Here is a 26,342-nt window from a genome sequence, read left to right as displayed (position 1 = left end):
CAAAATGCAAAAAGACAACATTAAATTAACCATCCCACTGAAAAGAGATAACCAGAGCAACATGGGATAAATCAGGTTGGTAAAATGGCAGGAAACAAACTAAAGAGGAAACACGGAGGAAAATGCGCTAGCTTCATTTAACACTGTTCATGGGACAGGCCTTCCAACAATTATTTGTTATGCAGTTTCCCTGTGGTCACTGATATGGATGATATCTGGTTTCAGATCAGACCTCTCAGCAGCAAGTACAAGTAATGAGGAGCAATGGCCACAAATCTGACTGCCACCTCAGAGTCTCCTGGGTGGGAGAAGGATTCTACAGAAAGGTCCGTGGTAAAGCAGAGAACTGAACCTCAGCTTACTGGCTCCTTTAAGGCAAGACAAGTCTTCTGCCCTTCCTTCTCTGCCATGCTTGATGGATGAATCCCTGCTGTAGAACTATCACTCACCTCTAGTCAGGACACTAGCCCTACTAGCACCTAGGAATAATGAGACAAGAGGATGGTAAAAAATCCAGCCTGCTGCCAGCAGTAATTTCCCCAGCACAGAGCACAGTCTCATTTCTCCAATAATGACTCCAGACTGTTTTGCTGCTTTCTTACTAGGTTGGGACCAACCTGAGAACAACAGCCAACCTGGGAACATACACCCAAGTTGTAAAATGAATTATGGCCAACTGGTGCAACTCAAAGTCAAGGAGAAAAAAAAAAAAAAGTAGAAAATTTTTAGAATTATTTCCCATTTACACAAGCAGCAAAAATGAGATATGGCATCACCAGGAAACTGTTCACCAAGGGTGTCTTTACTACATCCATTAAATCTCCTGAATGTTTCTCTGAATCACAGGGCCTTGTGGAGTAGGCAATGCCTGGGTATGATACGCCCACAGCAGTCCTCCTGCTACACCCCCTGCTCACGCTGTAAGGACACAGCAAGTGATCTCACTGGTTTTTACAGCACTGTTTCTGGTGATGTCAAACTATTTGCCTGAGTGGGGGCTTATTGGCAGGCTAAAAAAAAAAATAACTGAGGAGCATCTTTTTACACCTGAACTAAGGAAAGGTTTGGACCTGAATTTACAGCCCACTCTGGGTTTCACCAGTGTGCATACATGCAGGCACCACTGCTACCCTTGAATGATTCAGAGCATCTGTGTGGGAATAAGCAGGCAAAATCAGTCATCCTTTATAGTCCTTCTTACATCAATAATGTCGAAAGGTAAAGGACACAAAAGCTGCAGGTAAATCTCACTGGTATATTATTATTCTATCAGACTAGTCATGTTCTTGCTCAACCATAACTTTCCAAACCAAAACATTTCTGGTTCCTTTAAAATATGAGTTAATAATGACAAATCAAAGATAGTGATGATCCTAAATTAAAGAGGCACAATACAAGGCCTTGCTATAATCAAGGAAACTACTGTTATCTAGACACATAGAACAGTCACATCTAATTCTGCATTCTGCACTTTAGCCCAAAGAAATACTAATCCCCTAAGCCCCCTCACATGGTGCCATCCAGCACATGGCCATCAGAAACAATGACTACATACATCAAGTGAAGAGTAAGGGTAATTTCCTGTAGTTGTTTTACAAGCAAGAGATTAAATTGTGACTACCCTGCAGAGGTTTAAACAATGGCTTGTAATAAAACTGATGCCATAATATGTAATCAGAAGTTTGACATGCCCAATTCAGCATTCATATGTAAAATGTCTGAAGTGGAAACAGCCCAGCCCTCTAATTTCAGTCTTTGTTTGGAAATGAAACCTTGGGCCAGGTACCTCTGTCCACCTGCTGAAGTCTCTGTCAAAGGATGGAGACAGATTTTCATGGAAATGACACAGAAGTCAGACTGGCTCCATATAGGCAGGCAGAAGCTCTCTGGTGCCCATGAGAAGGGGGAAGGCAGGCTCTGCTTGAGCCTGTTGGTAAGCACGTAATTGCTACGCATGACTGCATGGGGAAATTTTGAAATTTATCTCAGTTATCCTGCCTGTTGCCCTGCTAACTAAGCCACTCCATGTGGTTCCTGCGTGATATCAGAGACATTTACCGCATCATTTGATGTCTTCCTAATGTTAGAAATATCTCACAGACATTCATCCACAATTTTCCTAAATGAAAGCAGAAGGTCAGAAGTCATGCATGCATTTAAGCCCATTTTACCGGGTTAAAAACGCGTCTCTCCCTCATTAGGTAGAGGCGAGTCCAGGCGCCGCATGCACCTCAAGCATCACCGCAGTATAAGCATCAGAAAGCAAAGTGAGGTTTTCAAAGTCCAGAATAAAAGACGCCGTTCAGAATTTATAAATTATTTGTACCTTTGACTTAAGGCTGCAAGCTTTGATCAAATGTTAAATACAATAAGCAAGTGCTTAAGAAGCACCATAACTTGTATTTTAAAAAAGGCAACAAAACCCCGTCTCATAGTCAGTAGCAATTCTCTTGTATTTTAATCTACACAAGATTACTACAGATCAGTGAATACCAAAAAGGGATCGGTACCTGCTTTGTAAGTCGTCTAGGTGCAATTTGCCTGCATAATGGGTGGCTGATGAGACAGTGACGATCCTAGCGTTGTGACTGTGCGTTCCTGATTGCTTCAGCGTATCCAAGAGGAGGTTAGTCAACAGGAAGTGCCCCAAGTAGTTCAAGCCGAAGTGCTCCTCAAACCCATCCTCCGTCTTCCTTTCAGGGACCAGCATCACCCCAGCTGAAGGAAAAAGTAGAGGTAAAACCTGTTGATTTATTTCAGATCTCCAGCTGCAGAGGGTAAACACAGCATTCGGAGCAGTGAGTGACTGGTGATGGCATGTAAAGTCAACACTGATTCATTCCTGACAAGAAAAATGTCTAAACCCTCACTTCGGTTTCTTTATCCAGATAACATGCTGATTGACTCTCTCTCCCTCCCTTCCAGACTGTGAGTCCATTTGTGAAAAGTGTTTTCAAGAGGTGGGAGCTGAGCCATCCCAGCAACTTTCCCTCCACCAAAGCTCTGAGCAGTGGAGACAAGACCAGGCTAAGCAGCAGACCTGCTCTCACAGATAGCTTTCTCCTGGGTCCTAGCTGGAGTTTAAAGCTCTGGTGAGTCTACATCTGAAATCTGCAACTTCTCTCTCACTAGTGTGGGTGAGAACAGATGTAGTAAATTTACCCAATATATCTTAATTACCATGCTTACAAGCAGCTGCATATTGAAATTAGGCTTTCAATGCTTATTTTGGCAATATTTTTGCATACATTTCCACAAACTACAATTTTCAAACTCAGTGTCTAAAATAAGTATCCACATCCCCATCATGTGATGTTGATTTCAGCATCTTGTAGAGAATTCTGAGCTCATGCATAAATTATATCATGTATTGAGGCTGTGTGAGAGATAGTCACCCTGCTCAGTTATAGCATTAACTTGAATGCTATATTTTTTTCTTATTTTATTAACATTTAATTACTGTACAAGTGGACTGACCTTTGTCATTTAAATGTAGATGGACACAACTCATGGAGAATTCTGTTATAGGATGCATCCCTCTAACACCCATAAATATGATATAGCAGAAAGGCCAAAGGCCACCTCTGTACACAAGACATGAGAGAGTGTCAGCTCAATCCTCATGCTACTTCATATGCCCACTAAAAAGCCTTTAACATCCCATTCCCTGATGTCAGCTTGACCTGATGATTGCACATTAAATGACCATTTTAAATTGCACGTGCTGTGCAACTACATCACTGCTTTGGGGGCTCCTGCCACCTGTCAGTCCTGCTTTGTTGCTTCCTCTTGGGCCAAAGGAGAGATATTTTTGGGATCTTTTTTAGTATGGAAACACCCATAGGGATTCATCTGTGGCTTCCTACTATTTAATGGAGCAACTGGAGAAGCAGTGGGAGGGGAAGAAACTCAAGAAGACCACAAAGAAAACAAAAAGTTTGGGTGGAACACAACATACCTGCAAATGGAGAACTTAAGGCTGGACATGAGTGATGCTGACTGGTGGTACAGTGAAAGAAACACAACACAAATTACATGATGAGGCTCCACAAAAGCTTTGATTAGCATCTCCCTATGTCATTTATTTCTGAAAACTCTGTATAATCACATTTGTAACAGTGGCAGGACTGAGAGCTGCTGTGAAGGTTATGGACAGATGCAAATGCAAGACAAGCCCAGCTGTGACTTTTTTTATTTTCTGGGAAGAAGGATGGGAATGGCTTGGGGATGGAACAAACCCAAAGCTCCCAGACTAAGTCTCAGCCTGCTACCATGCAAGTTTTAGCACAGACAGAGCTCAGCATGAGCTGTTGGAGGGCACATGAAAACATTGCTGCATCTCTGAGCACCAGTGCTAGTACAAGGAAATTATTTGCATATCTCTGAGGCCATCATGCCCTCCCAGAACTCTGATACTTGGAAAAGGTGAAAGGCAGCAAGTTGCCAGAGTTCTGTTTGCAGCGACACCGGAAAAATACAAGCCCAAGAAAGGCAGCCAATCTGAAAGAGCCTGTCACAGCAAGGCTGATCTGCATGCCAAATGCTGCTTCTGCATCTGCTGGGATTGCTGCAGGGCTCGATACAGGACCCCTCCACGCACGGACACACTGCTGTTGGTTGAGTCAGATGGACGGATGGAGAAGTTTGTCCTGTGTGTTAGACAGAAGCGTGTTCGACAGCTGCTACAGCCGTTCAGCTTTGCATCATGAACAGCAAGCAAACCCAGGGAGGCAGGCAAACCCAGGGAAGCCCCGAGGATGCTGTGCCACTGCAACTTCACCCTTGACCTCCAGAGAGGCACAGGATTTCAAGAACACATAGAGGCTTTGCCCTCCACCCCAATTAGTCTCCACCATCTGTGCTGTACATCCTGGAAGGAAAAAACCACAGCTGAGCTCAGGTCAGGAGACAGAAGAAAATTTCATTTATGCAATGCACAACTGTAAAGATACATGCTCCCCAGTATTCTTTTGCTCATTCTTCTAGAGCATCCCCTAAGTAGAAATTCTTGTCAAGTCCTTGAGCAGGCACAATCATCTCTGCCTGCATCTGATGCTACTACAATTCCCTTTCTGTCTTCAAGAGCTGCTCAAATAATGTTAAGCCAAAACACCTTTGGAAGACTTTTTTTTGTTTTATTAAAGGCTCCCATCTTTTAGGTAGTTCATATCAAGGCTATCAAAAAAATCTTGCCCTGTAGTCAGAAGGCAGTTCTCTTATTTGAGGAAAAGCCATTTTTAATTTACTAAAAGTAAGCATACAAAGGAATATCCAACAAGCAACTGAACCTGTCTCCTTCCTTAACAAAAGGGAAAACCTTGTAAGTGTAGCAGCAAGCTCTCTTTCTTAAATTATTAACTACCTAACATTCAGTAGATACTAAAAGCGGCATGCTATTGATTTTCTCTTGTCCAGAAACATCATCAGCTTTACTTAAGGGCCCCAAATGTTAACTCAAAAATGAAAGCTGGTTCTCCTTTTAATTCTTTGATTTGATCCAATACTACTTGAAACATTAACAAATGCCTTATCTTTTCATTGTAAACTAAGAATGACTGTGCTTTTTCTTCCAATATGGAATCCAAACAACTCAGTGTCTTTGTTTTTAATTATCAGTAGTCAGCCTTATAATTTTTTCAGAGTGCATGTGAAATTTGAAGTGGCAGCACACAAGCCATTAATGCCCTACACCTCAGTTCTGATATAACCTTCTTATATGTTTTTACCCTTGATTTAGCTGGATTGTCTCCAGAAGATTCAGTTTTAAAATATCACTGATAACATCATGGCATAAGAAAATGAATTCATAAGTAAGCTGAACATAAGCTTTTACTTTGTAATTGATTAGCTGTTGCTGAAATATTCTGGCAAAAGAACGATAGTATGGGAACAAAAAACTCACCAAACAAAACATGGATGTGTGATTTTGCAGAGGTAGGAATAAATCAGAATAAGGAAAGTATTTTTTTCTGCAAAACGATGCTAAACAAATGTTCTTATAGATATATTAATACATTCCAGTATGCTGCAGTTCTGCATTTATTGTAATATGTTCAAATTATACACATTTTTAATTAGCTTTAATAAATAACAAAAAATATAGTCTTTTTTTATTCTATGACTAGGCAATCAATAATTGTATTTCCCACTCAAAGAATGAATAGACTTCAAGAACGCTGTCTTTGTAAGCAGGAATTTATGATTATTTTCTATAAAATTTGTAATTAAACTCTTGGTTTCTGATCCATCTTATGTAATTTAAAGAACAAAATGGATCTGACACTGCATGCAGCATAACAAAAAATTTTATGATAGTTGTAAATATTATAGGCCATAACCCAGACATACCCCAATTTTATTGAATTATACAGGAGAATTTGCATTATGCCTGCTCATACTGCAGATGATGACAAATATTTCTCTAACTCCCATACCTCCCACTGCAAAGAAGTCTTCCATCTCCATTATAAAATGTGTTTTAAGAGCTGTAAAAATACAAGTATTTTACTCATCTTGGTTTATTTACAGTGAGCTACTTGGAGATTTTTAAAGTCAGTGCTCTTAAACTCACTACAAAAGAAAAAATTTAAATCTCTTTTCATGTACAGAATAAAATGTCTGTCTTCCCAGACAGGCTCACAGAAGAGGGTTTGGAGGCAGATCCCCCTCACAAAAGTTAACTCCAGACAGCCAAAGTCTGGGCAGATAAAGCGCTAGGTCAGCCACAAACACACAAAACACCTTCACACCAGGAGGGGAACCTTTATAATCACATTCACCCAATTCTTGTTATTTACAAGGAAGATACACATGCTGTACCAAAAAGGTTCCCAAGGAGAAAAATTAGGAGACAGTTACTTCCAATAAAAGCACAAAGCCCTTCCTCCATACAGGCTTTGCACTGTCTTAGCTGATGCCTTTACGGCATTTCCAGCCCCACGAGTGCAGCCACACAGGGCAATACACTCCTGCCCCACAGAACGTCAGAACTGCTCTGTTCTGCACATCCATGCAATGAAACACCTCTGGGTATATCTACCTGTAAAACAGCATAGCCCACTTCTCACCTGGACAGAAGAACCATACAGCAGCACACCCTGGCTAAGCTGCTTGTACCAGACTGTTTGCTCCACCTTGTTCCATTGGGCTGTGCAATCCCAGTGAGCAACGAGAACATGCAATTGTAAGAATTGCCCTTATTGTAAGAATTGCCCCTCAGAATTTCTTACTGGAGGCACAGCTGTGCCCACATGACTGCTTCTTACAGGTACTGCTTCTTACCGCCTCATCTGGGCTGAAGAGCAGTGAATTTACAGCACTGCTCTAAAAGCCCTGACATTGATGCTTAGTAAGCCACATCCCTAATCCAGAGACCAGTGCTACAGGTAGGCCACATGCCTCTTGGTATCCCAGGAATGTGTTCTGAGTCTCAGCAGGACCACACACAGAAGCCAGATTAACAGTGTATGAGAACTGAAAAGATAAAAATTCTAACAGTTTAGAAGAAAAACACAAAAACACAGATGAAACTTGGTGCAGCTTTCCAATGTTATTGTCTTCCTCCCTGCCTCCCCAGAGGGAGCTTAGACTCTTACATTTCCTAATGTCTTTTTGAGTTTTTATATGTGTGTATGCAATTTTCCAAAGCCAAATAGGAGGAAAATGAAGCAATGCAAGGACTTTCACCCCATGGCATAACAATGGCACCTGGATGACACACAGATACCACACCAATGCATTGACCACTGGGGAGATGCAAAGACACCTGTTAGTGTGTCTGGCATCACTGCTGGAACAATGCCCTGTGCATGGACCTTTCCTGGAAGGTACTGGCCACTGTGAAAACAGGTTTTATAAAGGAAAGGGATCAAGCCTGGGGTTGTGGAGAAGAACCTTCTCCAGAGGATTAGGTCTCTCCTGCCTCATCCCAAGACAGCTTCCCCATAGGAGTTTGCCTGAGCCTCTGCTCCAGCACTGAACAAGTTCCCATGAGCTCTCACCTCTAGCTCCCTACTCCCAAGACACTCTGCACCACCCATTGCCTTTTCTGATTACCTTTCCTGACAGCTTCCCCAATTCCCTGTGGGAAAATACACGGTCATGATGAACCAATGACAGTGTTCTACTTCCCAGCCTCCCCTTCTCCCTTACCACCACAATCCAGTGATCCCATGCTGATCTTATCAAGGAACTGCATGTGTTCAGGAAGGAGGGGAGAGGCTCAGCTCCAGACATGCATATCAGCTCCATCTACCTCTCTGCTTCCCTGTAAACAGTAAGTTCCTTCGCCCTATTCTCTTACCCAGCTACTGTAGCTCCTCTGTGTCTCAATCCCACATCACACACCTGCAAGCATCTGCCTGTCACAAATCTGGCTCACCCTACCCTCACTGCTGAGGCTTGTTTCCTCCTGGAGCCATGATCTGTGCCTCTGAGGCTTCTCCCAGCTTTTCTATCCCTGCTTCAGTATCAACCAGATGTGACTAAGTTACAAGTGTCCACCCATCGAGCAGGAGAGAGGTTCCAATTCCTTCTCCACCAGGAGTGATAATTCTCATCTCTGTTAAATATCAGTAAACTTGCAAGTAAGAGATCTGTCAAGAATGCCTTCATACAGAAAATATTCAATCACTTAGTACCCTACACAGACTCTAGCCTTCAAGGTTAAGGACTTGATCCTTGTGAATTGTATGGTGTCTATGGTGTCTACACATTTCCAACCTCTGACTGAGACATCACCTACAGTTCAGACTATCTGCCTAATGATTGCCTAATGACTATCTTCATCCTCACTACCCACCCCAGCTCTACCTCAGCACTTGCTCTCTTACTAATTTTCTGATATTTAACAAGAATATATCCTATGTTCTTAGTTTAATTCTCTATAGAAGTGTTTTAATCAGAAAATTCAGATGTTTTGCAATCAAAGTTTCTGTCATCCTGAAGTGTTTTAATCAGAAAATTCAGATGTTTTGCAATCAAGGTTTCTGTCATCCTGATGGTTCCCATCTAGCTGTCCTGTTCCTTCCACCCATCAACTTTTCACAGTCTATTTTTCATGGGACAGAAACTTGTCACAGAAATCATGGAAGACTGAGGCCACCAGTCTGGACAGTGGAGAGACTGGAGGAGCCTGAAATGAGACCCAGTGCCCATCTCCACCAAGCTCAGAGGCAGCCAGGAAGAGCAGATGGGATGCTGGTGCCCAGTCTCAGTGCTGGTGCATTTGCCTGCTCGCAACACCTCCCACCATGACTCAGGGTTGTGATTTGGGCAGAAAGACCTGCTCAGGCTCTACTTGGGACATGCTTGGAATTGGCAAAATATTCAGAGAGAAACACATAAAAGGTGGCTCACAAAGTGCAGTACTATAGCAGGCTTCTGACTTGACCCATCAGGGGAATATTCCATATGTGGCAAAAGATGCAGCCACCACTGACACAAAGGCAAGATCTTGTCTGCATTCAATTCCTCACTGTGTGATAACACTACAGCCTTTATGAAAAGCCTTGCCATCATTTTTGGCATTTAAAAAAACCCAAAACTCCTAAGATGTCTGTCTTATCATTGCTGTAAACAGCTAAACTGTTCTATCTGGCATTACAAAATAAAATAGAGAAAAAAAAAAAAATCAGCCTAAGGCAAATAAGTGGCATGGAAACTCTTAACCCAAACACTAAAGTTTGGCAACGTAGCGAGGAATTGAAAACTGAGTAATGTCTGCTGCTGGTGCTCCCAGACCCACCTATAATGTTCACAAGGGAGATGTGCACTGTATTAGCTGTGCCAAAGAAGATAAATCCATGTGTCTTTCCAGAAAAAAAATCAGTTCTTAGTTTCTCAGTAAGTTAACGAGAAGAAAAGGAGAAAATGCAGACAATCCACATTCAAGGACTGTGAGAACAACAACCAAATCTTGGTAAGTTCAGAACATGACCAAACTGGCTGTAATACCTCCGTAAGAACAGATTCACATTCTGAATCAAGGTCACACTGCTACACATGAACACAGCACAAGCTAGTTCCTTGGAAAATGTGTCAATTAAAAAACCTTGGTTATTCCACAACCAAGGTTTTGATTTTATACTAAAATAAATCAGAGCATTCCTAACTAGGTCTGGTTAAAAAAAAAACGCTGTGTTTCCTAAAAATATGCTCAGTAACTGTTTGGTTATTTGAGTTGCCACAATGGTGAGTTAGCCCACTCACAATTAGAAAATAGGAAAGTCAGTCACAACTTTCTAATTCAATAGGATATTCTCTCAGAAGTAAAATATCTCAGTTTGCAATTTGTATAAAAAATATTTTTACCTAAAAGCTATGAAAGGATTAAGTAAAAATAAAACATGGCTTGCTCCTGCCTTTCAGAAAAGCCAATGGCAAATGTTCCACACACTCAAGTAGAACTGGTTGGGTTTCCTAATCCATCAATAGCTGAATTTTGTATCTGTCTTCCACTGATAAAATGTTCACATTCAAGACATAAAAGCAAATGGGTCAAAAACCTGCAGCATGTGAAGTCTGAGATATTTCCCCTTTCACAAAATGTTTGCTATCACAGACCAAAAAAAAAAAAGCTTTGGAAATAATCAGAAAGAGAAAGATAATATCAAACAAAAGTCAGGATTTTCATGAATGAAATCCTTACTCTTTGAAAGCCAGAAGAGTCTAAGGTTACCCCTCTAACTTATTAGTTCTTCCAAAAAAAAAATAAACCTTTTATAGGAAATCTGACATATCCTCATAGGATACATATAATTCTGGCAGACAAAAGTGCTATCCAAGTATAACAAAATCTCTAGCTGACAACTGCTGCTAAAAGTCCATACGCCAGATAAGCGTGGGCATTGCACAACCCTCATTTGCTGTGAATGAGCCAGGCTGGATACTGCCAGCAGTGTCGGGGTGCTCTGACACATGTGCCCAGACAAGTTACTCACTATACTCAAGGCATCCAATACCTGTGAAGAGCAGTGTGTGAGCAGCCAGCCAACCTCCCCACAGCCAGCTCTCCGAAAAGATGATCTCTTCTGAAAATCTGAGATAGCACCTGTCATGCATTCAACTTCATTAAAAAAATATGGCTCTGGGAGCCTCTTCTCATTTTAGAATGTGTTAATACTGCATGTTAAGGTCCTTATGAATCTTCCAGGTTTTCCCACCACACATGGAAGATCCGTTGTAAGCCAGTCCCTCCACCACCTCAAATTAGCTTTTCCAGGTAAAACCATTCCCAAAGGCCCCACTCTCCCATGATATCTAGTACTTATCATTCATTACATACAGGTAAAGGCTATTTACTCTTCTGCTCATCCCCTTCTCTATTTGTCCCTATCCCTCTATACCTTTTCCATCACAGCTTTGCTTGGATATTGCTATAATTTGTCTTTGAGGAAGGATAAAGATGAAATATGATGTTGTAAGCAAGACACTAGAAGAACTTTAATGAGCTATCATATCCTGAGTTCACCACAGCTTTCCTGTGTGGCTGGAAGAGAAGCATTAATTTCAATGAAATCCAAGTTTCACTGGAGTAACAGTAACCCTCCTTACTAACTTTCCCTCAAGGTCTTCTCCAGTGAATTTCTACATCTCTGAGGTTTCTTTCCTTTTCATCAGAGCAGTCAGTGTAGCATGCAGCTGCTACAGGCAAGGGAGCTGCTTCTTACCTAATCCAGTGGGACAGGATCTTTTCATAGATCCCACTGTGATAATTTCAAACAATTTAACTATTAGTAAATTCAACCTATATTTATAAGTAGGTAAGTATGTATAGAATTGTTTGCATTTGATATATGCCCTTGTTCCCAGCCCTCGAATTTCACTTTTGTTCTGAAGATCTGATCCTGTGAAAACTCAGATGCAGGAATAATTTAATATATGATCAACCATGACAGCATCTATGGGACTATTCAAAGTACTCCTGGCAAAGGATTATGGCTGACCTGCACATTGCTTGATTGTGTGTAGGTAACACAAGGAAATATATATATTTCATATACTCAGCTACTGATGCAGCTTTTAAAGTGCTCTAGAAACTGAAGAGATAAGCTTATACAGACTCAGTCATTCTATCAAGAGACTGATATTTTCTCAGATGATACACCAAGTACCCAATATGATCATCTGAATTAGCTAGCAGTTCAGGAATATTGATTTTAAATTGTCTTAGATAGGCTTCAACCTGAAATATATTAACTGTAATCTGCCTGCAATAGGCTACTAATAGCCTGAAATCTCTAAGTTGGCGTTTCATTGTTAATGAGCTAAACAGTGCATGTTTGGCATCCAGAGTTATTCTGGTGTCCCTAAATATCATGTGATTTTTCTGTTGGCTCTGTTGGTTTCAAGATCATTAGGGACTGTAAACAACATACAAGCAAACATATTAACTACAATGTGCTAAGAAGCAGTTCTAGCACACAGAGAAAATTACTGCCTTCAAGGCTAGAAAAAAACACCTCTGGCATGAAACAGTGACTGCTAGTCATGGAATTTTACAAAGTATTTTAATATCTGTCCCTTTTTCAACCACAAGAAGACAGCAGAATTTCTAATGCATTTTAACAGCAATGCCATTTTTAGGAGTATATTAAATAATTAACACTAGTGTACATGATGTAATTTGCTAAATGCATTTCAGCTGTACAGAGACACAGTTCTTTCCAAAACAAAACTAAAAATTAGCACCCAAATGCTAATTCAGACTAGAAGACACATTCTTCTGACCTTCTGTCAGATAGCTTTCTTCACTGCTTGTGCTGCATCCTTCTTTCTGTGGCTTACAGTTCAACCATTTAGCTTACCTCTTGTCTACAGAAAGTGAATTTGTTTTCTGTGTCATAGCATTTTTCTCTTTCTAGCATTAACACATTATGTTTTTTAAAAAGTTTATATAATACTCTACTTGCATTTTTAATGTTTTGTTTATTTTAAAAACCAAAAGCTGAGCCTGCACATTACTGATGCAGAAAGCATAGTAATGGAAAAACAATCCCTTATTTGTCAGCTGAAATAATGCGTGCATTGAACCAAATTTTTCCTTTTAAATTAGAAATTAGAAAGTTAAATGTACATGCTAAAATAACCCATAACAAAAAGAGGAGGTGACTGTTGCTCTAATCTCCATTTAGTTGGATACCTAAACCTTCCCATGATTATTGTGGGACTTGGATGTTTAGCTCTAGGAGAATACTTTGAAACTCAGGATTTTAGTATTGATTTAATTTCCAAATAAATCCTTGAGTTAGGTAAGGGATAGAGAACAAGTGATGAAGAGATATTAAAAAAAAATCACCAGTGACCTTAAAAACTGCTGAATTTCGTAACAATCTTAGGTCAGACATTTAGTATTGATTAATTATTTAAGACAGTAATTCACATTAAAGAGAATTTACATTTCCTTGTCTTTAATAATATTTTAATGTTAATTTCATAGCTTGCATTCTTGTAAAATGTTGGAACTTTTATCAAGTCATCTTCAAATGTTTGGCTTTTTGACAGGTTTGCACAAGTCTTCAATGAGTATCATACAGCTTCACATACATATGGGATACATATCCATGGAGATAATATATGGAAAGTTCGCTAACATATACACATTATTATATCCATCAGTTTAAAAGATTTAGATTTAAGGAATTAAATAATACTAGTATGTAGTGCAAAAATTTCAGTGTAACAGTTCTTGTATTTTTATACTAAATGTAACAGAAGGGTACAGCTCTGATAATAAAACGCTTGGTCCTATAAAGGCAGAAATAAAAAATTTTACTAGCTTGCTGATAGTTTGATTCGAAGTCATGGGATGGATATGAAGTCTGATTTTCAAAACCTATGGGAAAGGTAGTGGAACAAGCAACTGTGAAGAGGCTTTCAAGAGAGTAGTGCTTCCAGCTCTGCAGCCACGATGGACTGAATCATCCTTCTTAGTGCATTGAAACAAACAAACAAACAAACAAACAAACAAACAAAAGAGGAAAGAGGAGGGGAAAGAGAAAAAGAAAAGCCAACCAGATAGCCCAAATGTCAGAGCACTTGTCTTGATTGTGCCCACTACTGGTGGTTTTTGCATCAGGCCACTTCTCTATAAGGTATGTCCATTTTCCTCTTATGTAGCAAGGAAACATTTGGGCTTTCACCATGAAACAAAAGTTACTAGTGAAAGTGCACTAAATGTTACAAAATTAACAAAACTAAATGTTACAGATTATTTACAAAAGTAAAGAAAAAGGACCATAAAAAAAAAAAAAAAGAAAAAGAAAAGACGTGGGAAAGAGCATTCAGAAGTAGAGCCATTGCCAGGCAATGGCCAGAGACTAACCTAATTTTCTGGATTTTTTACCTGTGCTTTGGACATGATTCCGTTAAGGCAAAAAAATTACTTGGACCATTCATTTCATTGTAGATTCTAAAAGGATTTTATCAAACAGATTTCTCTTGCCAACTGTATTTGGTAAAAAAGCATAAGTGAAATCAAATGGCTTTCTTGCAAGTTACAAATACATAGACTGAAGCAGGCAAATGCTAATTTCAAACTCCTTTCTTAAAAGTAGTTTTGGGCTTACAGTCTTTGGTCTCATAACATATTAAGAACATTAGGAGATCCATTTTCATACAAGTTTGTTTCTTGGATAAGAAAACACATTTAATTTTCATCCAACACAATTCAGCAGCAACTAGGGCAGAAAAGACTCTTGTATTCCGAGGGCTTTCCAGTTGCTTCAGCCTCATAATTTTTCCCCCAACTGGCCTCCAAGCCCCTGCTGACAATGCTGGCTTTGCTCATGCTGAAAAGTAGTGCAGGGCAGAGGATGCCTGATGGGTACATAGAATTAAAAACCCCTTTTCCCATAAAATGCTGTTTTTTCAAATAGTGTTGTTCCCATCTGTGTAACAGTTTTTATTCTGCATGTTTAAAAGTAAATTTGGAAGGACTTTGTAACTAGGCTTAAATACTCACTAATTAACTATAAGTATAACTAGGCTTATATATCCACCTCTAATTATTGCATGATTAAAATAATAATGGTATGCTTTTTTGACTAATCAAATAAAAATGAATGTTTAACTGAACATTTCACAAATGTTTCATATCAATCAGCAAATAAAGAACACTTGAATTTTTATTGCAGTATTTACTTGTGTTACTGAGAGCTCTGTAAGGCATCAATGAATATAACAAACCCATTTATTTACAGCATATTTGCTCTCACTAGGATGGAAATGTGCACAGGAAAACAGAAAATGTTCTCTGGGATGTTTTAATAGAAAAATATGTAAATAGTTGGGAAAACAAGATCAGCAGCATATAACAGCAGCAAACTTCTAAAAGAAACCTAAATTGTTGCTGGCAGGTTTTCCCCTTATTTGAATAGACAGGTGAAAATTCCCCTTTAGGACAGCTCATGCAGAGCATGCACGGTTTCTGAAAGAAAATTATTGCACAGGCTGGCTTCCAAAACTACTGTGGCTATAATACAAAATTAGATAACAAGTATGTGAATAACAAATACCTAAAAATAGATTCATTTGATAATTATATGAATGTAAGATAAATATTGTCCTTTAATGTGTGCTCTGACAACTGAGGATGTAATTTTATGAACAGCTTTCCAGTAGCACCTGGATCTATGCAGTGATTTCTCTCAGGTTGCTGGATAATTTGCCAGATTATATTTCAGGTGGATTAAACCCCCAGCCAACATCATCAGTCACCCACAGTAAACAAGTGTTTATACAGGGAAAAACATAAGGGGAGAGAAAGTAAATAAAGGTGAAATGACAGATTTTCTACTAGCATAAGGTACAGCTTCTCTTTCCTTTCTTATTTTTCTTAGAGATGCTCAGATTCCTGTATAATTGCATGCTTTTTAGTGCTGGAGAACTAAAAAATCACTGCAAAGGAATCAGACTTGCAATAACAACATGAGCAGGCGTGGCATTGAAGTGTTCAGACTCCTCACCTAACAACCCCTGCAAAAAATGCAATTTAACTCTAGAAAGACATTCCAGTTAATGCAGCCTTATGGTAACCTGCTGTATGGTTCAGATAATCTATTTGCAATCTGAAGTGATAGACAAGACCTCCATTTGTCACATCTTCCCCTGCAGATATGTGAAGAAAAAAACAGAACTCACCATTATTCACCAGGACATGGAGTGGACAATTCTTTGCTCTAAACTGCTGCACAAATTGCCGTATAGACTTCATGGAAGCCAAATCACAGTATAAAAACTCCACTGGGAGAGAAGAGGAGATAAAAACAAAAAGACTTAAGTCAGTTACAATGATATAAAACACTTAGACATCAACGAGGACTCCTGTGATAACGTCACTAGTAGAGTAAAAGTTTTAAAAAGAAAATGGACTTTTGAAAATCATGGGTGAAGCTGGTCTCAGGTTCTTCCTTTCTTCTTCTTCCCTTCATTTCTATTTTTAAGCTATTGATTCCTCACAGAGCAAATAGGGGAAAAGTGGCTGTCAGGAGGTGAAGGAGGGCATCAAATGAAGCAAATATGCACCAGCCCTACTGTTCTTGCTACTGCCAACATTTAGGGAGAGGAGCTACAGTACTGCAGCAGCAAGATGATCAGGACATGGCAGCTGGAAATCAAGTGGGGAGAGGAGAGGACACATCAGACACTGCAGTTTCCCTGTGTTCCTGGTGCAAATATGCTGTCCTTTGTTTTTTCCCAGATTATCTGCTAAGTACCTGTGGTTGGAATAGTTTGTAAAACAAAGCTTTATTGCCAGTAGGAGAGACAAGCAGTAGCACACTCTGAACACACAACTCCATTGATCACTAAAAGCAAATAGAGCATTTTAAGTAATCTATGGCTCCTATGGGCATCCAGGGACATTTGGTATCCAGGTCACCTGGGAGCAATAACCAGCCATGAAAATGCCATTTAAATGTGGGTAAGAGTCTTGCTGACCCTTGGTTTTGGCAATAGCAGTGTGATTTGAGAGCAACATAGCTCACATGAATATTGTGGGTGGCATCCTGCCTATGCTGCTGATGTCAGTCAAAGGGCAGGGTGGCAGGGGGCTGGAAATCTGACTGAACCAATGAGGTTGCTCAAGGGGCAGAGTGTCAGTGTGTCAAAATATATTTTGTATGTATTTATTTCCAACAAAACACATATCAAACATGTATCTGTCCTCTTGTCCAAAGTGTTACTTAGCCACTGGCCTACACTAGAATGCTATAAAATTAATTAGTCAGAATAAAAAATATTACTCAAATCCCCCAGAAGCTTTAAACCCATCAGGTTTTAAAATTCTCCTACTGCAGTTGTTCAGCTTTCAACCCCAAGCTCTCACAGCACTGCCTCATCAATTGCCTTGCCTTGCATGAAGCCATGACCAGAGTTATGAGCCCCCAAGCTATTAAAAACGGGACCACACTCCCGGTACTAAAAGTGATTTCAGCATCTATTGTAATAAAAAAGAAAGGCCTAAAGCAAGGGGACCCGTGGGCTGAGCAGGAGTGTTCCTGTCGAGGATGATGCAGCGCCGGCACTGGGTCTTCTGAGCAGTGATGTTCCAGATGAAGCAGCACAGGTTCAGTGGGTCAGAAGCCCCCTTTTTATCCTGTTTTTTGTCCATTTGGATTGGTTTCTTTTTGGATCCTTCATTTGCCTGAAGGTTTAAGGACCTTTATTGGCCCATTATAGCTCTGTCCAGGCTGGCTTGTTTCGCTTGGGGGGTGGTACACTTTACTTAGGTGTATTATGGTACATTGAGTACCGTATTTCTGACAACTACCCCTTTAAACCCCTTTTACCATAACCAAACCAACAGTACATGCTTAACAACTATCAACTATTTTACAATAGTTTCTAACCTGCTTTTAACAATTATGAAGTGGAAAGAAGCAGTGCCCCCTGCCAACAGCAGTAGCTGTCCCCACACAAACAATCCAAATTCTTTAGAAGCTCTGCGAAGGGGAAGAAGAAAGAAAATTATGACCTTGTCCAACTGTTATAGCCTTTTAAAAAGTATATATTGCACACCAGGCTTTTGGTTTGTTTCAGCATTAGCTACATTTTAAGGAAGAATATATGATGCTCTACCACAGGTATTAGTCTCTCTTCTGGTTTCCTACTTGTCACCGTGGGAACCCAAGTCAGCCAACTGTTGTCAGCTCCACCCTGCCAAGACACTAGGGCTCTGAGGTGGATTTGCTTGAACCTCTTCCATAAAGTTACTTTTCCAAGGAAGAACAAAAGGTGGTTTAAATTGAGAAAGTCAAACAATACTGAGCAACCTTCTGTGACTAGGTCCATCAGGTAGAAAGGCAAAGGCTGTACAAAGCATCTCCCCTGGTTCGCTCTGTCCTCGCAGGGTGAGCCCTTGCTGACTTGTTTCGTTTCAGTGAGCTCCCAGATTTCCCAAGCTGTGGCAACCTCTGCACAGATGCTCAGTCTCCACGACAGTTTGGACCACCACATGAAAGGACTGGGGTTTCAGAGGTTCACCATGTTTTCTCCCCTCCCTGGTGCCCTCCTTCCTCCTGGCCCCAGTGCCACTGCCCTGTGCTCCACAGGAAGGAACAGCCACCCCCTTCCCTGAAAATGGGTTCCCCTACCTCTTCTTATAAAAGAATCAGCCTTTGAAAGAAGGGGAAATTAAAGAGATACAGTTCTTCAAAAATGCCTTTCTGAGAGATTAAACTATTGGATAAATAGGCTCCAGTGCAGGCTGTAATAAGAGACCTTTCCTCTTACTCTCTTCCCTGGTCCATCAGGGATGTTTATCCTGTCCCTACCAAGACTCTGAGCTATAATGCCTCTTTATAGCATGTCAGTACAGTAAGAGATTAGGAAGGCCTGCAGGCACAACAAAAAGATAAATAAAAAAAGATACAACTGTTGTTTCATTTCTTTCCAGGAGAACAGTTTCTTTAGTTCCCTTAATATGAAGCTTTAATAATCCTTATCTATTTGGAACCTATACAGCATTAGTCCTCTGAAATTGTCATAGTGAATGTATATAAATTATTCAGTAGCATTTTTCATTAAAAAACAAACAAACAAACAAGAATTCTTAGATTCTGCTTATAAGATAGTGTAAATACTTTTTTTTCAAAGTGGCTCTAAAGTAATACCACTTCAACAACACTGTCCCATGAATAGAAGTGGACAATTTCTTGATCTCTCTGCAGACCTTTAGGCAGTCAGCAATTTTCCTTAATTTCACTGAAGCCCGACACCTGGAGATGATAAGGAAATGTAGAAGTTATTAACTTCTGTCAGCGTTGTTCAGGCCATTCCTTCTGTGGCCTGGCTGCTGTATAAAACCACATGAATGGCACTGTAATTGCTCAGATATCCAAAACCTGGTCATAATAAATTATTAATAGTGCAACAATGAGTGGAGTGAAGACCTAGATGAAACTTTATCCTGACTGTGCTGTTGTTCTACTTCATTAGGCAGTTCAGCAAGGAAAGAGATTAGGGAAAGCATGATCCACTTCTTAGGAGGCAGTCACACTGCCAGTGGAGGAGTCACTTTCAATACAAAAATATTTATCTTGGTACAGGATACACTAAGCCTTTATCAGCTGTGGTATTTTGTGGCACAGTGCAGGCTCCAACCACTTCTCCATCACCAGTATGGACTCTGACAACATTATTGACTATTGGCACTACATATGCAAGACCTCTGAGGACATCTACTCCTAAATTTTAATCTCTTTCCTTATCTGACCTTGCATTGCCAAAAAAATGGTGGTTAGACAATGTGTGCCAAGAGAGTGCTTTTTAGCCTGACCAATGCAGTCTCATCCTTCCTGATAATTAACTTTTTGCTGCAGCTGTCCGATCTCCCCTCCCTTAATTCTCCAGTTCTGCACAACAAATTCTGTCCTTCACTATGACTGTACAGCACCCAGACTAATGGCACACTAGGCCAAGGCTATCATTACTGAACTGATTTACTTGCTTACTCGGGAAGCATGTCATCATATTCAGCATTTGTAAAGCACGTGCCATCAAAAGATCAGAACATGCTTCGGAGAGGAAAACAAACAAACAAGCCAACCCCCAAACTTTTCTTTCTGCTCACAGGGCCAGAGTCCTGGCTGGTGCTGATTCGTGCGTGGCAGCTCTTTGCCAGGGAGGCAGATCCGCTGGCGCAGCACCGCGATGACCACAGTTCCCATAGAGAAACTGTGCCAAAACATGGCTCCAAGCCGTGTGCTGACACACAGGCAGGGCCTTGAGCAGAAACTCAAGTTTCTTCTTCATCCCAGGGTGATTTTTTAAAATCAGTGTACTGGAGAATTACAAATTGAGAAACTAAGAACAATGCTAAGTTTTTAGACTATTTTGAAGCATGCACAAATATACTATGCACAACAATTTTTTGACGCCTTAGTTAATAAAGACCAGTGTTTAATAATGTGAACAAATGACCAAACTGGATTGTGAACTAGGAATGTAACTGGAATTACTTCAGGAAAGCAAGAATTCCAATGTTTTTCCATATAGGATTGGTATGAGCAAAAAGATGTGCATTTACAGCAAGAAAACTGAAACATGCCAAAATTCTTGTCTTTTACCACAGTAGTGGCCCCTCTGCTTTAGAGTTTAATAATCTAATAAGTTTTCAAAACTACCTAGCTATTTTAATTTTCTGTATGCTATTAAGTACAAAAATGGAGAGTAGAAGCTGCATACAGAATAAGCTACATACAGAATATCGGCAGCTAATGCTACTGAAATATTCAAATATCTACCTCTACCCCATTTTATCTCTCCTTTTCTTGTAATACTTGCTTTCAGGCACTTCTGTAGTGGCAGACGTGCCCGTATTTCTTTCTTCACACACACTGGATGTGTCCCATGTTCTTATCTAAATAATTTTTCCAATGAAATGAAGTACATCCATAATTGTCAGACACTGGCTAAAATTTTCACTCTTAAAAATAATTTTCTATTATTTTATTGTAATTTGATGACTCAGTTGTCAGAGAGTTATTAGCTAATGAAATAAAGAAGGAGCAAAATTTCCCAAAAGATTGCCAGGATTACTTACGCTATTAACCACATATGAATAGATATGTATATGATGGTGCTGCAATTGCTGCTTTCCTTAATTGCTTTCTTTCAAACATGTATCTGCCTGGTGCAGCAACTTTTCAGCCACAGGGAAGTCAGCACAATGTTTTCTGGTTGCACCTCATGAGTCCAAAACAGACTCCACAACGCCACGCTGGCTGCCACGTGGGACACTGCTGAGATCGTGTGCAGTGCTTGTTCCTGCATTTTACACCCCTTGCTTGCTTGGTCATGGTAGCTAAAATGATAAAGCCTGAATGAGTGGCATGTGGTAGCTGCTGGAGAGCTTTCTGACACGCTGAGCCCCATGAAATCCAGGAGGAGGCCCAGCGCTAGGAGAGCCTGACACAGCCCCTGGGTGCTCACACTCCCCTGAGCTTCCCCCTCAGGGTCAACCTCCCCATTTCTGTCTGCCTGCTTCTTCACACTACTACCACACCTTTCTTCACATCCAGAGTTCCCCTTCTTTGCTTCCCACACCAGCACAGTTGCCTGTGACTGCATATTTCCTCTGTGTCTATATCACAGGGCATAAAAAGCATGAAATGGGAATTTCAATCTGCTATGGAAGGAAAACTCAGAAGCAAAAAAGAATGGATAGATATTTCAGTGAACAATCACAGATTATAACTTCTGAGATGTTTACTGGTCATCTGAACACTGGAAAATGCAATGTTTTCATTCCCTCAAGGACTACACCACTTAAGCTTAGTTTAGATCAGATTAAAATAAGATAAGGCCACCTACCAACTACCACCTTTTATGCATTCAGCTCTAACTCAGCATGTTGAAATTTTTATGGACATCTACAGCTCTGCTTCAGCAGAAATCAAAAGTCAAAGTCTACTTGCTTTTACTACTTATGCCACAGAAGTTTTCTATTATGCTCTCAATGCCTTTGGGTTAAAAACACGTGCAGGGGATACATTCTAAGGAAAGCTGCAAGTCTGCCCAGAACTGCAGGGAGCTGAGGACTACAGAAAGGATTGCTTTGCCTGTTCCTGCTTGCCACCCATCTATCCAGTGTCTGAAGACAGCAGAAGGAAGAGTTATTTCAGCAAAGAACAAGCAATGCTTCCTAGACAAGATAATGAAAAATGGTGTTCAGTAGTCAGGTATTCATCTTCAAAAAAAGCATCTCGCAGGTACATCTCATTACGGTTTCTGTATCTCCGCAGAGATACTTTGGCATTTCTCTTACAACAGCAGCAAGAAGAAATGCTGTCCTGCTCATAAACAACTAAGCATGATTCTGAGAATCTGGACCCCAGTGCCACGGGGATGTTTATCAGAAAGGACCCTTCATGAGTCAAAAACCTACCATCTGCTAGATGCTGAACTCAGAGCTAGGGAAGCTCTGTCAGCAAGGCGGCAGGTGAAAATGAAGTGCAGCAAACCTCAGGAAAGAAAGAGCATGAGCTGTGAGGAGAAGACATAAAGCAGTACTGACTAGAGACTACTTGCCTTTTTTTCATCACTCTGTCTTTACTGCAAGTGGAAAATGCAAAAGTGGTTCTACACTGCTAACACAAACTTGTGTTTTATCATTCTGCCAGCTGGGTATGTGCAGCAGCACACAAAGTCCCCATCTACAAAACATAACTCCCATTAACAGACTTTTCCTACATTGTCTGGGACTCACACAAGGGCTGTGAGTCAAGTTCTGCTCAGACATGCATGATGACAGAACACTGTGTGCTATTCAGGACCATAAAACTCTTACTTTGAAAGAACTTCTCAGTAAACAAAACCAAACAAAATCCTTCAGGTAAATAAGGTCTGTGCCAGCTAACTGCATATTGAGGACAATGAGAGCAGCCAACATAAATGCAACAAGCACAGCGTCTCATGATTATGCCATGCTCCTGCCTTCATGCACTTGATGACCTCTGTGGCCTCTACACCACAAGCACTAATCATCTCCTTCATTCTGTACTAGCAGTCAAGATTCATAGGGGTAAAAACATTAAATTGATTAACACACAGAATTCCCTACTATGCACACTCCTACCCATGACACTGGTTTGTGCTTAATTCCAGTTGTGGTTATGGTGACAATTTGTAGAATTTTGATTCCTAGTCCTTCAAATTATTATAAACATGTGACCTTAGACCAATGCCTGCTGGGCATTTTATAAGTTCTTCCCAGTATTATTCTGTCTTTTATTAGCCTGAATAATTTTGTGGCCCTTTATCAGACCACTGATCTTTCACAGACTATTAACAGAAATAATAAAGCATGGGTAACTCTGAGCAGCTTTACTGCTCCAGCTGACACTTGTGATATATCACTGAGGAAGAAGACAAATGGAAGACATCCACCTGTCAAAGTGTGTTCGTGCAGTGGCACAGACCAAAATAGTGAGCATATTTAAAGATATACCATTTGACTACTTTTTATATTAAAAGATACACTCACAATTTAAGGCAATCTAGTTTGTCTACAGCCTTTCAGCAGGCAAGTAAATTCTGCTGCTTCTTCTCTGAGCCATCCATTCCAGCACCTCTAACTTTAAAGGCAGTATAAAGAGATGAACTTCCTGTGCCTAACGTCAGCCTATATAAACAGACTCCGTGTGTCGTCCTCTAGCCAGTTCAGGGAAACACGACTGTATCAGTCTTACAGCATAAAGAGAAATAACATCAGGCAAATATTAGAAATTAATGCACTTTTTTTGTTTATTTCTTCATGAAAGTTTGAACTTTTTCTGCTCAAAGAGCTACTATAAAATAAAGGCACTTTGTGGTTTAATTTCTTAACCACAGAGATTTACCCCATTGTACTAAGATAAATGGGAGAAAACATCTTCATCTTCATCATCTTCATCATCTTCATCATCTTCGTCATCTTCGTCATCTTTGTCATCTTCGTCCTCTTCATCTAGGAGCTGTTTTCTTTCTCAGAGGTGGAAGAGTAAAATAAAGAAAGGAATTGGCTTTCAGAAACTGAACACTTGCCTTAGCTACTTCTAGCTTCCACAAGAGAAGTGTGTGGCCTAGTACAGTGATCCTTTTACTTGTTACACTCAAGAAACACCCCAGTAGCTCTTGTGGACTGCTTAATCAAAATGGACAAAATTTAAGGAAAAGAACAATGCTCCAGTTCCATCGCTACCAGCAGCTCCCATTACTGCTAAAATGTCAGCTCATCACAGGAGAGACCCCTGAACAGCCTCACAAAGCAGAGTACTTGGACCTAACAGGAGTACAAAAGAGAGAGAGTCAATCTAAAGCAACACAAATGCCCAAGTGTGACTCTGGTGGTTGCAGCACCAGGTGGGATGTGATTTAGACATGTTATCATTTTAGCACCATTCATACAGGCATGGCATGCTTTAGGTTTTCCAAACATGCAAGTAGTGCTTTGCTGTATATTATCCGACATTTTCTGTTCAGTGGGGCCAGAACTTGAAAAGAAGTAAGCTGCCACCAGCTTGTCAGGAAAGTAAACTTGGGAGGCGATGGCAGCAGTGGGATCTACAACCAGCTCTCAGGATGAGAAAGGTTATCTCAGCTTCCCGTGGGTAAAATTTCCTAGAGAAAATTGGCTTTTTTAGAATAGCAAATATCAATAGTAGACATATATATTAAGTTTCCTCACATGCTTCCTCCTCATAAGTTCAGGTGCTCATAACCCAGGTTTCTGACTGTAGGGAGACAATGTCCTCTGCTATTCTCCCCTGCTGCTATGGGAAGACTTTGTTTTCACCCTGCTGGAGAGCCATTTTGGGAGCTCCTTCTGTCACCATTTTGACTATCTATGGGTGTTCCCTCACATAAGGTGAAAGGAAATATGACTTTGGCTCTTCATAGGACCATAAAGAGCTCTGTGAAGAAATGGTAAGAAAATGCCATGGCCACATTAATTTCAGTCTGAGCCTAATATTCAGAAGGAAAAAAAAAAAATCTGTTGCAGTGAAAATGTTTCTCATATCTGTTTCTGAGGATTGAGAAATGCAGCCTTCCTCCTGTTAACAGCAAAGCATGCTTTCTTCCCTCCAGAAGGATCAAAACCGAAAGGACATGCCCAGAATCCCTCTGATTCAGAAGGACAGAAGAGCTCACAGTGAGGTTCTGAAGATTAATCATATACGGACAGAAGATGGTTTAGAATACCTTCTTTGCTATTATTACCCTCATTGCAGGGGGATTGGTCTGGATGATCTTTAAGAGTCCCTTCCAACCCAAACTATTCTCTGATTCTGTATACTTTTAAACATATTTTGCTCTTCCTCCCTAGTGAACAGATTTTTATATTAAATTTCATTGCTGTATTTTGTGAGTTGTAGATATGCCGTTTTTTCCCTCTCAGGTGGCATTTACTCTTTGGAATGGCTTAACTCTACACTGTGACTTACATCTCATTTAAAACCTAAAAATACATGGCACATATGCGATGCACCCAACACATTGTCCTCTATTGACACTGTCAATAGAGCGAAGAGCTTTTTGGATGTAATATAGAGTCAAGCTGTTAATGAAGATAAAAGTCAGCAAGGCTTATACAAGATGACAAAAGGAAAATGTGCTTCAGCAAAAGCTAGGAGCATGATTCTTCCTAGAGATTACGCTGAGTCCTCAACTGATTTAAACTGGTGTAGTTTTGCCAAGTATACAGAGCTGTTATTTGTTTCCAGTTTCTCAGCTCTGGATTTGCACATTCCCAATGAATCTTGGATTGCAAAGCTTTAAAGTTAAAATATCAAATCACTTGCACAAGGATGCACAAAAGCATATGAAAAAGAGATGGCAAAAAAATGGTCAGAGACATTTTGCTGGTAGTCTTCTCCTTCAGAATATTTTATTAGATGAGTATCCTGACTAAAACAAGCACCATCACTCATCTTGAGCTGTTTCTGTCTCAACTTGCAGAATTTTTTTTTTCTACATGAACAGCTTACTTTTCACAAGAAATTGAAATTCATTTATTTATTCAAAATGCTTTCTCCAAGATAGCCAAATCCTACCAAATTCAATCCAGCTTCAAATTAGATACCTTGCTCATATCTGTACACTCCTAAATCTTGCTTCCTTCAACTTCCCTAATTTATTTAACTTCTAGTGTGAAAGAAGCCCTCACATTCCCAATGCATACATTTTTGGAGGGAGAATTAACATGAGCTTCTATGAAAAACAGGCTGTTCAGAAAGCAAGGGGTTTGCTAAAACAGGGCCTTAATTACAGACAGTCATAGAGCCATAATGTTTGTAGAACTGACTTTTTGTTTTAGTTGCTACAATAACAAACCTCCACATCCAATAAGACTGCTTTTGGAC

General features: G+C 40.2%; 1 protein-coding gene across 2 annotated transcripts in view; it reads right to left on the bottom strand.

Annotated features, from left to right (window-relative positions):
* DHRSX (dehydrogenase/reductase X-linked) overlaps window positions 1-26,342 on the bottom strand; it is a 161,544-nt gene that overhangs the window by 44,239 nt on the left and 90,963 nt on the right. For both annotated transcript variants that reach the window (XM_030277110.4, XM_072931890.1), the window contains exons 4-5: window positions 16,141-16,242; window positions 2,511-2,718 (exon numbers count right to left, since the gene is read on the bottom strand). In XM_030277110.4, the coding sequence (XP_030132970.4) occupies window positions 2,511-2,718; window positions 16,141-16,242 (310 nt within the window). The remainder of the gene's footprint in view (window positions 1-2,510; window positions 2,719-16,140; window positions 16,243-26,342) is intronic.

The sequence above is a fragment of the Taeniopygia guttata genome, chromosome 1 (genome assembly GCF_048771995.1).
Source record: "Taeniopygia guttata chromosome 1, bTaeGut7.mat, whole genome shotgun sequence".
NCBI lineage: Eukaryota > Metazoa > Chordata > Aves > Passeriformes > Estrildidae > Taeniopygia > Taeniopygia guttata.
Note: the sequence above shows the minus strand (reverse complement) of the source record. Positions and strands in the feature narration are given on the sequence as shown.